Raw genomic sequence first — 12,118 nt, 5'->3', positions numbered from 1 at the left:
TACACTATAACAAAAAAAAATTGATGCACCAAGAAGCAATCATCCGATTGCTTTGAAATTTTGTATGCATGAGTGTTATGATCAGATATGCAGATGATTAAAATTTGGTGTCCAATGAAAGAATAGTTTGATCTCCAGCGCATCGAAACTGCGTATCCAGCAGATCTATATAAAGAGCAGTTTTTCAACAGTTGTTAAAACTTTCGGTTTGATTGTGATTCATATTACCTTTCAAGAACTTAAAAATGCCTCGGTGCGTGGTTTTTGTTCATTACAAGCAACTGTCAGAGTTTAAAAGAGTCGTATCATTGTATTGAAAGAGGCCGGTTAGTCAAATCGGAGATTCTGTCGTCATTTGAGCCGAAGCGATGCGGCGATTCGAAGATGGTGGCAAGGATGGGTGGAAAATGGCAGAGTTCAGCATCTGGATGGTAGTGGTCGACCTAGGATCGCAACAGATCGCGATGACAGAGTGATTGTCCGATCAGCCGTCACAGCGCTTTCTTCATCTCTATGAACCATCAGACGTTCAACCCAAACACCAGTGTTCATCATGACCATTTTCAGACAGTTGAGACAGCGAAATCTAAGTTCGTGCTGACCGTTACACCACCTGCCACTGACACCTACACACTGCCAAGCCAGATTACTGTGGTGCATGGCTCTATCTGGTTGGAATGATACCGACTGGGGACTTATAGTCTTTAGCGACGAATCCCGCTTCCAACTGTGCATGCCACACTGGCCCTCAACAAGGCATGGTCTGGGGTGCCATTTCCTTTGATAGCTGGACCCCTTTGGTCGCAATTAGAGGCACACTTACTGCAAAGCGGTACGTCGACGACATCCCAAGAGCTGTTTTCCTGCCATTCCTTTTGCAGTACCCTCAGCTGGTTTTCAGTAGGACAATGCAAGATAACATACGACACATGTTGCTATGAACTGTCTGCCAGCTTGTCAAACTCTTTCGTTGCCCACCAGATCGCCAGATCTCTTTCCCATCAAGCATGTCTGGGATATGATGGGATGGCGATTGAATCTGTCAAGGAATGTTTATAACCTCGTCTGACAATTGGAGCGAATTTTGTCGGAAATATTGCAGGACATCTTCCAGGAGCTTTATTGGTCTTTGCCAAGTTGTGCTTCAGCTTATATCTAGGCTAGAGGTGGGTCAACACCTTATTGAATTTGTAACTGTAACTCTGACAAAAAATATTCAATAGTTCTGAGAAATTAATCATTTACTGTTCTATGCATTGTTTACCAATCCACCAAGTATTCCATCCGAGGAATGCAGTTTCGTGCTATTTTGCACTCATCAGCCCAGCAGGAAGTAACTGAGCTGGAGGCGGAATATCTCTTAAAGGAGCCAAATTCCACACATATGCTCAGATCTTTGGTGGAAGAATTATAAAATCAAAATAAAGAGTGGAAATAAGAGCAGAAATGGTATTTAATGCTTTGTTCTTTGTGGAAAAAGAACAGATGTAATCCAAATACCTCTCAACTAAAAATGAAATTTAGAATATTTGTGTAGTTTAGAGGAGGATGGTTTAAAAATTTCAGGTAATTTTGAAATTAAAATAGTTCAAAAACAAACTTTAAATTTAATATTTTTGTTTATTAACATTAGTTCTCTCAAATGTTATGCACTTGTTTTCATTGCCAGCGTAAGATTTGATTAAAATGTAGACCACTGGGTTCTTGATAAGTCTCATTGAAATTAAAAACTGTTGGATCTGTTATCGGAGAAATGCTTGAAGTTTTTCAATGAAATAACCATTGTTTCCCTGTTTTACAATAATTGAAACGATTTTATTCGCATCGAAAAATGTCAGGTCACTTATTTAATATTAATATATTCACTTACTCTAATAATCTAATGTGCTATATATGCAAAATAATATTGTTAATACGTTTCATATCAATCAGTTGCACCCTCATTTGCAATTTTAGGAATTGCAATTTTTGATTGAGAGGGATCATTGATTTTTTTTTAACTTCCTTTTACAAAAAAGGAAGTAGTGTATTTGCAAAACAATTTTCACTCAAAAATCAATCTTAATTTCCATTTTGCTCACCCCCTAATGAATGTTGAGTTTTTTTCGACCCGACCACACGTGCATATGTACCTAAGAACACACAGACGCCCGAAATATCCATTTTGACGATTCCCGAGTTAATTATGACAAATTTTCTCATGACGTCTGTATGTACGTATGTATAACTCAAGAACGGTATGTCCCAGAAAGTTGAAATTTGGTACGTAGACTACTAGTGGGGTGAGTTGTGCACCTCCCCTTTTGGCTGCATTCAGGTGTTTCTAAAGGGGTCTTTTGCACCTTTTTGGGGTAAAATCATTGTTAATTTTGATACAAACTGAAGTGGTGTAATAATTTGGCGTACACTTGGGAATATACCGCCAGTTTTTTGGCCGGCAAGTTTTGTCGCCAACTTGGCGACAATTTTTTTTTTCTTTTGAGCACTCATGATTGCTTTCATTTGACTGTTTTTGGCATGCTATCATTTTATTTTCCCACCGCCACCCTCCGCACCATCACCGTCGACCGGTTCCTCACGATGCTTGCTCCTATAGAGAAAGCCGTCTCCAGGTTGCATCCATGTCTTACACACATGCACATACATACACAACTACACACACACACATACACACACGCATACATACAGACACCTACACTACAGACAAAAACACACATACACACAACTACCCACACATTCATGCCTGCACACAGACACAAACACATATGCCTACATACACATACCCCCTCACACACACATTCATACACACAACTACCCACACACTTATGCCAGCACACAAACACACAGGGCCGGACTGGGTGGTCGACAGGGCGCGGGAAAGCTGAGTTGAAGGGCGCCGTCAGAGCCTCCATAATATCTAAGAAATTCAGATTTAGTGCAGACTTTTTGAAAGGATAAAAAATCATTGAGAAGCAAATGAAGCCCCCCCCCCCTTTATTTTGTTGCAGAAAATGTCCAAACAAGAAGTCATATTTTTTGCAATTTTAAAAATAGGAGAGACCTCCCCCTTCCCCCAAACAGTGTTGGTACATCCCCTTAAATATTAATGATTACCCCCTAGAAAGAGCCAAGCCCCTAAAAAGGAGAGGAAAGACCACCAAAATACCCCCTGAAAATTTGAATGACGTCGGGGGGCGGTTGGGGGGGGAATAATTTCTAGTTTCGAAGAATGAGAAGTTTTGCTAAATGTTTCTCAACAGACACTTTTTCCGAAAATTCATTGCTTGTTCGTCTTTCTTCTGAAATGCATCATTCACTAGTTCAATTGCATTAAGTAAGAGCATCTCTTGAAGTGATACTTTTTTTTTGTCGATTGAATTTTTTTCACTGGTATCTGCTGTTGTTTTAAAACATGATGCTGTCATTTTCTTACATGAATTTGTTGATTCCTTAAGCTGACGAGGTTTTCTCCGTGCGATCGATATTCATGCCCAGGGTTTTTTTTTTTATGTCCTTGCATATGCTAGTGTCATTTTCGACAAAATGCTTCTGCAATTTAAAATTAAAAAGAGATGTACATGACGTTTCAAACTGTTGTCTGTTTTCAAAGACTGTTTTAAAATATTTTTTTCTACTTTATTTACTGTGCTAAAGTTCAAAACTCAAAAAGAATAAATTAAAAATATCATTTCATTTGTAAATTTTTTTCTTTGGATTGTTAAAAAACTTAGCATCTCTGCATGGTGCTCTTTTAAAGCATTTTAGTTATGCTATTATTTTGAGAGTAGGAGCGAGTATTAATGAATATCAGGTGATTACTAGTTTCTATAAATGTACTTTAAAAAAAATGGTATGTTTTTGGATGAATAGCAATACAAAAAAGACATTCATTCATGAAGGGAAAACTTGATTTTACAAATTGGGTAAATCAAGAAATATTATAATTTATCAAAAATGAAAATTAATCAAGAATAATTAAGATGAAGAATTTAGTGTGGATATAACATGAGACATGACAGTAGTGATTAATTAATTTCAGTCCGCAAAATTAAAAGATTATTCGAGTTATGTTTACGCATTTGTTCTGTTCTTATAGTAGCTATACTATGGTTTTTTTTGAATCTCAAACGCCAAATTTGATACAAATAATGCATTTGTAATGAAATCGACTTATGTATGCTATAAAGAAACTGCTACCATGAAAATGAGTTAAATTATCATGTTTTTTCCTTAATGTTTGCAATACATGTTTTTTATAAATAAAATATATATTTTTTTAATTTATTTATTAGTAACATGATCATGTCATAGCAAATATCTAGGGTTAAAGTTACAAGAAAATACAACCAGTCGAACTCTAGCTCATCTAGTGCACCTGATTGCCTCTTTGCAGTACGTAATAAATAATATCATTTTGATAACACTGAAACTATTGGGAAAAGCTCGAAATCAAATTATTTGAGTGATCATTTTTAATGTATGAATATACATTTAAAATTACTATTATTGTTTGTGACCATTATAAGGAATAAATGAATTAATTTGGTTAATTAATTAATTAATAAAACTTTTGCAAGAAAACTCAAAAAGAAGAACAAATAAATTTCTTGACCATGTCTAATTTTCCTCCTGCCTCCATTTTTCATTTAAGAATTCCTTATTTTTTTCGAAGTAAAATTAAAATTACAACTTTTTTGTTCCGCAGTATAAGAAAACAGGAGGGTTTTTCGTGATGATATTTTTTCCTCCACATTCTTATTTCACTGTCTAATTTCTGAAAATTCGTTTCAGAAATTCTCGCTGTCCTATATTATTTAAGTATATATATAGCAAACAAACATTTTAAACGTTTCTATTCGTTTTCATGGCATTGTTGTCTTAAAGTTTCTTAAAGTCTTAAAACTTTTTGAGTGTAAAATTTTGTTTTCGAAAAATGACTCGAACTGGAAAGAGCCGTCATAAAATGAACCAATTATATTTTAAAGAGAGGGAGAATGAAAAAAAAATAGTTCAGGGACAAGCTTGATCTTAATCTTTTTTACTTTTTAAAATAATAGTTTTCAATTGATAACACAAGACACTTAAATTTTATCTTTCAACTTATCTAAGTATGTTGTTTTCTTAACTATATGTATTGTCGAATATTTTGCAATATCATTTATTTGTCGTTTCGCAGCTCATGGATCATGTTACAGTTAATTATGAATCATAGACTGTAATTCTATAATTTAAGATTATACAAAAAGGAAAATATTTTCGCAATAAAAATGAAAACTGAAACGAGTAACCTACTGTTGAAAAGATCCTTGACTTAATGCATCCAACTTTGCTGCTACTTCAAAATTACTTGTTCACTAATGCTAAAATCTGATCTAAATGACTGTTCGATTCATGTAAGTAATACCAATCGGACCTCTGGGGTCTCTGTCATCTAACAGGATAAAATTTATAATAGTTGTCCTCCTTTGTCCAGTAGAAATCCGTTGCTACGAATTCCCAAGCATCGCATATCCTTATCCGTAAAAAGCATCTTAAAAGGCGTCATTTAAAGCCATAAAACAAGTGTGTGGTCTACATGTATGCTCCCTTTTTTCTGCTTACCATATAAGATAGTTATAGTTAGTCAAAAGCTCTTGTACAGTACAAGAATGCTTCGAAAGACCCTCATAAAATACTTTGATGGTTAGAATATTTAGCTTTTATTCTGTGAAAAAAAAGTGCTCTTTATTTTTTAGGCTTTTTTATACTATCCTGATTCGCGAAAAACTAACTGCAGATAGAAAACGAATAAGGTTACTTCGATATTTCTCACATTAAATTTCTAACACAGTCTTTCTTGACTCTTATTAATATTTGTAATACAGTAAAACCTGTAAAGTTGACCACTTTTATAAGTTGGCCACCAGTCTAAGTTGACCGCTTTTGTCGGGAACGGAATTAGTCCCATCTTATGTAATGAAGGAAAACCTCTGTAACTTGACCACCTCTCTATCTTGACCACCTGTCTATCTTGACCACTAATATACACCAGCTTTGGTTTGGAGTATTGTAAAAAACCCTTTGTAAGTTGACCACTAGGCAAAAGCATTAGATTGTACTAAAAGTTTCTTCAGTTATGCCTCAAATAAGTAACCAGACATTTTAGAAAATCCTATGAATATTTATGTTTCCATCGAAAAACATTGTGTTAATGCTAATTCCCAGAAAATGCGCCAAACTTCAATAAGGAGTTATTTTGTTGAAACCATGGACACAAATGTACAAGAAAAAATCAAATGAAGAATTTGAGTCACTTTTGACTTGTTATGAATTTTTAGGGTTTGTTAATATCAAGTAAGTAGTTTTTCATAAGCAATGAGGCAATTTTTTTTTTTTTTTTTTTTTGATCGATTCACAGAAATTTTAAATTTGTATGATACTTTACGCGTCATTCTGATAAATAATCTCTAAAAATATTGAAACAACATTTTTTCTTATTGTTTTAGAGTAATGTTAAACAATGAAATGAGTTTAAAGTATTCCAATTAGCTAAAAAATAAATGCATGGGACAAAAAATTGACAAAAAAAAAGTTTTCATTACTACCCTTTATAAGTTGACCACCTGTCTAAGTTGACCACCAAAGTACTGCACCGCATGTGGTCAACTTATACAGGTTTCACTGTACCAGTAGCGTACCTAGCATGGGGGACACTCGGAGCGGTAATTAGTGATGTGTCACCTCCACCCCCTCTCCCTCTAAACGAAAAAAAAAAAAGTTTTCCAATTCTATGTAAACATGAAAGTCTTACAATTTTCAGAAACAACTGTATTTGTGAAAAACAAAATTTTATGTGGGATAATATACAAAATGCAAAGAAAAACTATGAATGCTTTTTATGTAACTTGCCCTAGACGCATGTGTGCGTCGAGAGATCAAAAAAGTAAGGCGGTCTGTGAAATTGTTGGCCCCGTAATTACTTGAAACGTATCTCACACACAGGGAAAGATAATGGGTTTTCAGTTTTTTGTTATAAGAGGTCACTACCAGGTCTAAGTATTGACAATATGAACCTAATTCTGAGTATAGTAGTATGTATTGATTCCATGATGTGGGGTGGGAAATATTGGGGTCCGGGCGGTCCCACTCCCTGTAAAATTTTCAAATTAGAAGTCTTAAAAATGCGTTTCAGCTTCATTTTTTCAAAGACTTGCAATTTCACTTTGGGTATCACCCCCCCAGACAGTCACCCTAGGCGGACACTCCCCCCCCCTTCGCGACGTCACTAGTAATAGCCTTGCGTTTTACTTATTAACAATATCGTTATACATTCCTTCTTCAAACTCAAACTTCGTTTCGCTCATAATTAATTGTATTGTTTCATTGATGCAAAGTTTATTAATAATAACCTTCATAAGTCAGTGGGATAGCAAGGGGTGGGGGGGGGGCTGCGGTATCGAGCTTCATCTGAGGGAAAACACAGATTAAAAAACTTCCGAAAATGATATAAAGGCAGCATAAAATGTAATAATAATGTTTTTTGCAGGATTTCAAATATTAATATTTTTAAGGTAGTATTGTAGCCTAGATAAGGGCGACCCCCCACCGTCAGGGCAATGAAGAACCTCCTCCAAATGCTACGCAGTCCCCCTCCCGAGAACGTGACCCCCAAAATGAGATTTAAAAAATCTCTTACGTTAACCCCTAACAATTTCAATGCCGAAGGCTATGCCATGACCCTCTTTCTTTTTGCACACCTCTGGCTAAAAAGACAGTGAAGAAATTAAATCCAGTTAAAAAAACTGGAATATGTTTTGAACACAAAGCTTGACAACGGCAAAAGATCTTGAACTTTTGTTATGATTTTAATTGACAAAATTTAGTTTAAAATTGAAAAATGTCTCATCATTAAAAATGTTCGGCATCTTTATTGTTCAGACCAGTAATGCCCCAAATGTGCCCTGGGGAGCCCTGCAGTACTCCTAGGATCACATCGAAAATTAACTATTTTTTTTAAAACTATTTTATACTTATTTGTGAAACTTTTTTCTATTTTTTACACAGTCTATGCAGGATAAATAAGGGCTATTCAATGCAGATACACGACTCGTATTTATTTTTGACTGTCAGTTACAAGTCATACTTTTATTTTGGGAAGGGCGCCATGCGAAAATCTTAGTTCCAAAAAGGGCGCCTTGACTCAAAAAAATCTAGGAATCACCGTACAGTCCTGTCCTAATAGTTTTTTTGTGAAGCGACAAAAAATGCGACATCTGTCATTGTGTTCATCCATCCACTAAAATACTGCTTTTATGCGGCTTATTTCGACCGACATTACACTATTTTTAATGCGTAGATTCCAAAAATTAACATTATTTGTCTTCTTACTTGCTTCTATTCACTTACGATCGTTAGTAGAACAGGGAGTCATGCTATACGCTCTTTTGCAACTTAAGTACATTCAATAAATCATACCATTATCGTATTCTTGACTATATATATGTGCTGTCAATTTCTATCCCTTTTTTCTTGGAGAAACACCATGGGTCCGCTTTTGTCCTCAGAACTGAAACTTGGAGCAAAAGATAAGCCACAAACGATGCCCTGGGAGCAGACCGTTTACGAAAGGAGAGGGGATTAATTGCATTTATGAGGATAATAAAAGGGAACGTTTATATAAATAAGAAGAACATTGCTTTTGCATGTGAAAATATTCACATGCAAAATTACTTCTTGGTTTCTCATAATTTATTCCCATTTTGCTAAAACATTGTTTTGGAAAATAAAAAAAGAACAAAAGGGCGCCTTTCCAGAGGGCGCACCGGGAAAAGTCCCGGTCAAGTCTATGGCCAGTCCGGGCCTGCAAACACACATGCCTACATACACACACTCATGATTGCGAAAAACATAATTTGAATTCAAGATGTCAAAATTAAAAATAATTTTTTTTTTAAAAATTTGGTTTCAATTTGGCTACTGTTGGTGATATTTAGAGAGTTAACTATTGAATCACATTATTTTATATTATATTCATAAAAGTATCAGTAACATAGTTTTTTTAATGTAGATTTAAAATGCCCAATTAAGAAGGAAAAGATGATCAGATTTTTTTTTTAAATTTCTGAATTATGTATGGCTTATTTTAAATTAATAAATTTAAAGTAAAATATTAATTTTTAATTATATTACATATTACAATAATTAATAAATTTGGGTGGTTTTAAATCAATTTTTCATACTTTAATTTTGCATATTTCATATGTGATGCTTTTTCTGAGGGCACATGTATATTATGTATTCAGTTTTACAGAGCACATGAGTATACCCATCAATATCCAATATCAGTACCGGTTATATTTTATGTTTAAAAAATAAATTATCATATCTGACAAATGATTCTAAATATCATTTATACATAAATACCATTTAAAGAGTATAAATTGTTATATATATATATATATTTTTACACATAATAAAAGAAACATTTATTTTAAGTCTATATTATGATAATAATATAAGTAAATAAACAACATTGATTTGAGCATGCAGTTATAATTTGAATGACTTCAGTTTGTGCTAATTGAAAATATCTTCTTCTTCATCAGCACAACAGCCTGGTGCAGGCCAAGGCTTTCTCAGTCTGCTTCCTCCAGGCGGTACAACATGTTGCTAGGTTTCTCCACCTGTTCACTCCCAAAATTTTAAGGTCCTTCTCAACACTATCCAGCCACCTTGTTGCTGGTCTTCCCCTTCTCCTTGTACCCTCAATCTTCGAAAAAGTTAGCTTTTTAATCGGATCCAGATCTGCAAGCCTAAATATGTGCCCCAGCCATCTGATTCTATTGGCTTTAATTACTCTTAAGATGTTGGGTTGTCTGTATTTACGGTATACTTCAAAGTTATATAAATTTCTCCAAGCATCATTTTCTTTTACTGTTCCAAAAATTGCCCGAAGGGTCTTTCTTCCAAAAATGAGAAGTCTGTTTTCCTCTGTTTTATTAATTGCTCATGTCTCACTACCGTATAAAATGATTGGTCTTATGAGGGTTTTGTATAGGTTTATTTTTGTATTAATGGAAAGGAGCTTAGATTTTAATTGGCTCTTTAAGCCAAAGTAGCATCTATTTTCCATCAAAATTCGATTTCCAATTTCAACTTTAAACTCATTCTTACTGGTAATATGTGCACCCAAGTATTTAAACTGGGTGACTCCTTCAAAAGTATAGTTTCCGATACTAAGCGACTGCACATCATGCATTCTAGTGCTCGCAACAAAAAACTTAGTTTTCCCTCGTTTACAGCCAAGCCCAACTCCTTGGCAGCGCTCTCAAGGGCAACAAATGCCTCGATCACATCCTGTGTTCTTCGCCCAATGATGTCGATATCGTCCGTGTATGCCAATATCTGTATAGTTCTTTGCAGGATTGTGCCTCTAGTGTTGATTCCTGAGTCTCATATAACCTTTTCAAGGGCTAAATTGAATAAAATGCAAGACAGAGAGTCTCCTTGTAATTGAAAATGTCAGACACATTTAAAAATATCCAATATTTTCTTAAATATCATGTTTTCAAATCTTGCCCTTGAGTGATCTCCTTGGGGTTCCGCAGAATACAATTTAAAACACGCTGGTTTAGTGCTTTCAGTTGATGTTATTTCCAGACCAAGGAAGCCTAGCCATTGCTTATAGGTAAATTGTACAGAGCTAGTAATGAATTCTTTATTTACATTAAATTTTGAAAGGGAATCGAACTATCCATCAAAGACTTCTAGTAATTCTCAACTTTAATTTTCCAGATGAGCATGAAGGTAACTCCAGTGTTGAGGATGGAAAGTCTAATGAGGAAAATACTAATGTAAATGAAAAGGACTCTGAAGAAGTTGCAGAAAAACTGTCAAATCTCAATGTAAAAGAAAACTCGGAAGAGTCTCAAAATAAATCAAATAACTCTGAAGTATCTATAGACAAAACTCAAAAAGACTAAAACAACTTTGGCTTACTAATGGATTCTCCTGTAAAAATTTGCTTAAAAGTGGTTCTAATTGTGTAAAATAGACTTAATGTTTTAAATGTATTTTACAGGAAAGTGGAACCATCTTTTGAACAGTCACTATTTGTTGTTAACGTATGCAAACTTGATCTCTGAAAGTTTTGTCTACATGAATATATTTTTGTAAAGTATTTTTGAATTGTGAAGGTTTTAAATTAAATGACATTTAGTTACATAAACAATTTAATTCTAGAGTGAATTTGTGGCTAAGTGTAAGATTTCAAAGCCTCCAACTGCTGTTAAAATATTTGATATTTGTCTGCAATTTCATAGATTCTATGCAGGTTTGATGCTTTTTGTGATATGTATATTTTCAGAGCTTCTGTTAAATGTGACTCATGCTTTAAACTGAATATTTAAGTTTTTAGAAATCAAGTTTCATATATATTTGTATGCTATATTATCATGCATATTGAAGTAATGTGACCATATGTACATTTTCTAATTTCATGTTGCATATTTTATCATGCATATTTATTAGGACAGCATTTTTGTAAATAATTTAACCATATAATGACTAGATTTTTAGTTGCTTTGAGAATGCCTTGAATGTGGGACCAACAATATATTTTTAGCTTTATTTAGCAGTCAATGTTGCTTTAAATAGGGGTTTGGGGGTTATATGTACGGTTTTTTTAACATGAAGCTCAAACAACTTTCAATTCTTTCTTCGTAATTTCAAGTAATGTCAGAGATAGTCATAAAATGATATTAGGTCGACTTGTGGTATATTTTCCATTGATTTAAATATGCCTTCAAATTATTAATGACAAGTTTGTAATTTAATATGTTTTGAAAATAAAGGTATAATACATGTTTACTAAATATGTTATTTAAGTTCAAAATTTATGTACAGTGAAATCCCGTTACAATGAACTTCTAGAGACTGCAAATTTTCAGGGTTGCCACGCACCGGGAAAACCTCGAATTGTCAGGGAAAATGAAAAAACACATGGATTTCTGGAAATGTCGAGATTTTGTTTTATTTTCCGATTGTCCGCCACTATATGACGTCAAGAATAATTTCTTTCCTTGCTGCCATCCATTGTTTTGTAGTTCCGAATTTCTCCTTCACTGTGAAGTTCTTATTA

The 12,118-nt window shown here is 34.2% G+C and overlaps 1 protein-coding gene across 1 annotated transcript in view; it reads left to right on the top strand.

Moving 5' to 3' along the window:
* The window catches only part of LOC129233880 (ran-specific GTPase-activating protein-like), a gene marked incomplete at its 5' end in the record, with an annotated part of 32,358 nt that extends 20,533 nt beyond the window's left edge, over positions 1–11,825 (top strand). The window contains one exon of the mRNA XM_054867810.1: positions 10,774–11,825. Within this exon, the coding sequence (XP_054723785.1) occupies positions 10,774–10,961 (188 nt within the window). The remainder of the gene's footprint in view (positions 1–10,773) is intronic.
* Positions 11,826–12,118: the final 293 nt, after the last annotated feature.

The sequence above is a fragment of the Uloborus diversus genome, unplaced genomic scaffold, assembly GCF_026930045.1.
Source record: "Uloborus diversus isolate 005 unplaced genomic scaffold, Udiv.v.3.1 scaffold_769, whole genome shotgun sequence".
NCBI classification, from domain to species: domain Eukaryota; kingdom Metazoa; phylum Arthropoda; class Arachnida; order Araneae; family Uloboridae; genus Uloborus; species Uloborus diversus.
This window is presented reverse-complemented; position numbering and strand designations above follow the sequence as displayed.